At 42.2% G+C, this 3,257-nt stretch overlaps 1 protein-coding gene across 2 annotated transcripts; it reads left to right on the top strand.

Moving 5' to 3' along the window:
- On the top strand, positions 1-3,257 carry LOC115426570 (beta-crystallin A1-like). 2 transcript variants are annotated; one of them, XM_030144662.1, is made up of 6 exons: positions 1-61; positions 432-514; positions 834-952; positions 1,325-1,466; positions 1,541-1,683; positions 2,510-2,657. In XM_030144662.1, the coding sequence occupies exons 2-6, from the start codon at positions 440-442 to the stop codon at positions 2,655-2,657; spliced, it is 627 nt and encodes a 208-aa protein (XP_030000522.1). In that variant the 5' UTR covers positions 1-61; positions 432-439. The 2 variants fall into 2 exon arrangements, with proteins under 2 accessions (XP_030000522.1, XP_030000523.1); XM_030144663.1 differs by lacking the exon at positions 1-61 and having other exon boundaries at positions 440-514; positions 2,510-3,257.

The following is a 3,257-nucleotide window of genomic DNA, read 5'->3' as shown; positions in this document are numbered from 1 at the left end:
ACGCGAGGCAGGCGGTAGGCGCGTACCACTCTCGAACTCTTCCAATAAGTGCCAAATCTAGGTAAGGCTCCATCTCTGCTTTCACCACAGTTCAGGGTCAGACAGGTGTGGAAACTAAACCAAAAGCACTTTCTAAACCACCTACGCAACACGTTTATTATCATCAGACTGTGGTTTCATATTTTTAGTATTTTCAAACAAAAGATTCATTCATTTAATTAACTCCAACATCTTTGGCTGTGATAATGCAGATTATGAGACAATATGCTGCTGTGGTTTATGCTTTTTTTTTCTAAGTAAAAATTGAACAGTATCATGTTTTACACTTTCCAAGACATGCCAAAAAAGCTGGACATCATCTGTATGAAATACACTCTAAATGTATGGACCCTCCCCCTTATTGTTCTTCTCTTTATCCCACTGTCCTCCAGGAGTAAAGATGTACAGAACTACAAGATCCCCAATGATGCAGCCACTGGTCAACTCAGGGATGGGCATGGCTCCTTTCTTTAAGGTAAACACACCACTGTTTTATGTGTGACAGGGTGAGGTGGAGCTGGAAGCATGTGAGAAATAAAATGGGTTGTTATGGTTTGAGCATCCCTGGCAATACTGTAGAGGGAAAGAGTCTATATACAGTAGTATTTAAGTGAATCCATTGGTAGAGGGATGATGAAGATGTAGGAAGCAAAGAGGAGATTTTTGGATGTGGTGAATGAGGTGGTTGGTGTGAAAGAAGAAGCTGCGGGGGACAGGGTCAGATGGAAGGTGATAAGTAGTAGTGGATTAGTATTTTCTTTCAGTTCCTTCTAAACTCTCTCTTGTCTCTGCAGGTGACTGTGTTTGAGCAGGAGCACTTCCAGGGCAAGTGTCTGGAGTTCACCTCTGAGTGCTGCAACATCCAGGAGTGTGGACTGGACAACATCCGCTCCATCAGGGTGGAGAGTGGAGCGTAAGTACACAGACAACAGAACAAAAAAAAAAAAGTCACAGCGGCTGGTATCCCTGTTTTCTCTTATGTGTGCTGCTCACAAGAGAATAGAGTCAGAATTATGATAATATTATTTTTATGGTCTTTAAATTTTTTGAGATAGGTTTGACTAAAAACACCTTTGTTAAATACTCATAAACAAATGAGGAGAGGAGCCACAATCATCTTCTTGCTTCGTTGTGTTTCCTTCTTGATTGGAGTCTATAAATAAAATAAAATACAATTTAATCTAAATAAATAAAAGAGGACAGTTAGAAGACAGGAGCAAAATTCACTAAACTGTGGATGATCCTATAAAACACTTCCCTCCATCTCCATCTCTGTTATGTGAAGCTGGGTGGGTTTCGAGCACCATGACTTCCAGGGCCAGCAGTTCATCATGGAGAGAGGAGAGTATCCTCACTGGGACGCCTACAGCGGCTCCATCTCCTACCACGTGGAGCGTCTCATGTCTTTCCGCCCCATCTACTGCGCTGTAAGTACATCCTGCCTCTCAGAGCATGGATGCCTTCAGTCCTTTTCGCTGCTAACCTCCTCCGTCTCCTACAGTCCCACCAGAGCAGTCGCATGATGATCTTTGAGAGGGAGAACTTCATGGGCCGCAGCGTTGAGCTGTGTGACGACTACCCCTCTCTGCAGGCCATGGGCTGGATGATGCCTGAGGTTGGCTCCATGCACGTGCAGTGTGGCGCGTAAGTGTTATCAACAGCACTCATACTTCACCAGCACACACAAACTCCCCTCTGTTTCCCAGTGATATTTTCATCTTAAACCTGTCAATCATTGGGTGGCAACTGAGAATACTCTCCCATCTTCCCTATGATATTTTAACTGACGAATGTTCAAGAGTACAAAGTGCAAAGCAAACAGTCATTACTACCATCACATTTCCATAAAACAGAAGGAACATAAAACATATAACGAGATAATAGACAGTGTAAGAAAATCATTGTGCGTTAACCTCCTGAAACCCAGCAATGCATTTTTGTCCCCTGTAGTGGGCAAGAGTTTTACAGATTTAATAACAATAATAATAAAAAAATGCTGTCCACTGCAAAGGACATTCCATAAAAAAAAAAAAAAAAAAAAAAAAAAAAAAAAAAAATATATATATATATATATATATATATATATATATATATATATATATATATATATATATATATATATATATAAAATGTATCTGAAAGAACTGTTGCATCATACCGTAAGCAATTATCTAAGACAAAAAGCCAAAACTTCACTTAATGGGTCTCAGGAGGTTAATACAACGCATTTCTTTCCTATGTCCATTGTTGTTTTACATTGCATTGAAACATCATAAATCACCACACACATTGTCTCACTAATAAACACAGCCCTTTATATCACTATAATCCGTTGTCAGCATGATCTGTATGTAATAGACATACCAAATAAAAGCTCTAAGCATGTTACAAATCCTCAATCTGTCACACTTGTCACAGCAGCTCCTAAAATAGCCCCGCTGACCCTCGCTGCCTCCTGTTTTGCCCACAGCTTCGTGTGCTACCAGTACCCCGGCTACAGGGGCCAGCAGTACATCATGGAGTGTGAGAGACACAGTGGAGACTACCAGCACTGGAGGAACTGGGGCTCCCACTGCCAGACCCCCCAGATCCAGTCCATCAGGCGTATCCAGCACTAAGGAAAGGAGGACCGGTGTCCTATCGACTCCCCCTCCCTTTAACCACAACCCCCTCCTCTCTTTCTTCCTTTCTTTCTTTCTCTCTTCAGCCTTTTTTCTTCCTCTTGACTTAAGCCGCCCCACTACTGATCCACAGCTGCAACCAAAAGTGTGATAAGAGACAATATCGCACTGTTGAAGCACAGGGAAACACACTTTCCACACACATACACACGCACAGCAATATGACTGACACTAATACACAGTGTCTTTTTATTTGCTTTGAGGTCCCTGCACGCTCACACACACACACACACACCTGTGCTGTATTGTCACCTGAGCCACCCGGGCGAGGAACATATCAGCCCTGCCGGTGCACTGCAACCAAAAGGAGGAGGAGGTGAAGTTCCAAAAAAAAAAAAAAATGGCACCATTAAGTGGGAAAAGCCTCCACAGTAGCACTCAGTGTCCTCAGTGACACTGTGACGTTCTGCAGCTCAGATGTGATTTGTGGTTGTGTGTAGGAGGTTGATCCACAGGTTGATAACTAATAAACTCATTTTCACTTCATATTTTCTTGCTCAATTATTTAAGTTTGTATGTGATCTATTTACAGCATGA

This window comes from Sphaeramia orbicularis, chromosome 10 (genome assembly GCF_902148855.1).
Source record: "Sphaeramia orbicularis chromosome 10, fSphaOr1.1, whole genome shotgun sequence".
Lineage (NCBI taxonomy): Eukaryota > Metazoa > Chordata > Actinopteri > Kurtiformes > Apogonidae > Sphaeramia > Sphaeramia orbicularis.
This window is presented reverse-complemented; position numbering and strand designations above follow the sequence as displayed.

Excerpts from the sequence above, each read along its gene's own strand:
- LOC115426570 (XM_030144663.1), top strand. The coding sequence starts at position 440 with ATGTACAGAACTACAAGATCCCCAATGATGCAGCCACTGGTCAACTCA. Across the intron at positions 515-833 it reads GCATGGCTCCTTTCTTTAAG|GTGACTGTGTTTGAGCAGGA; the intron begins GTAAACACACCA and ends TTGTCTCTGCAG. Across the intron at positions 1,467-1,540 it reads TCCGCCCCATCTACTGCGCT|TCCCACCAGAGCAGTCGCAT; the intron begins GTAAGTACATCC and ends CGTCTCCTACAG.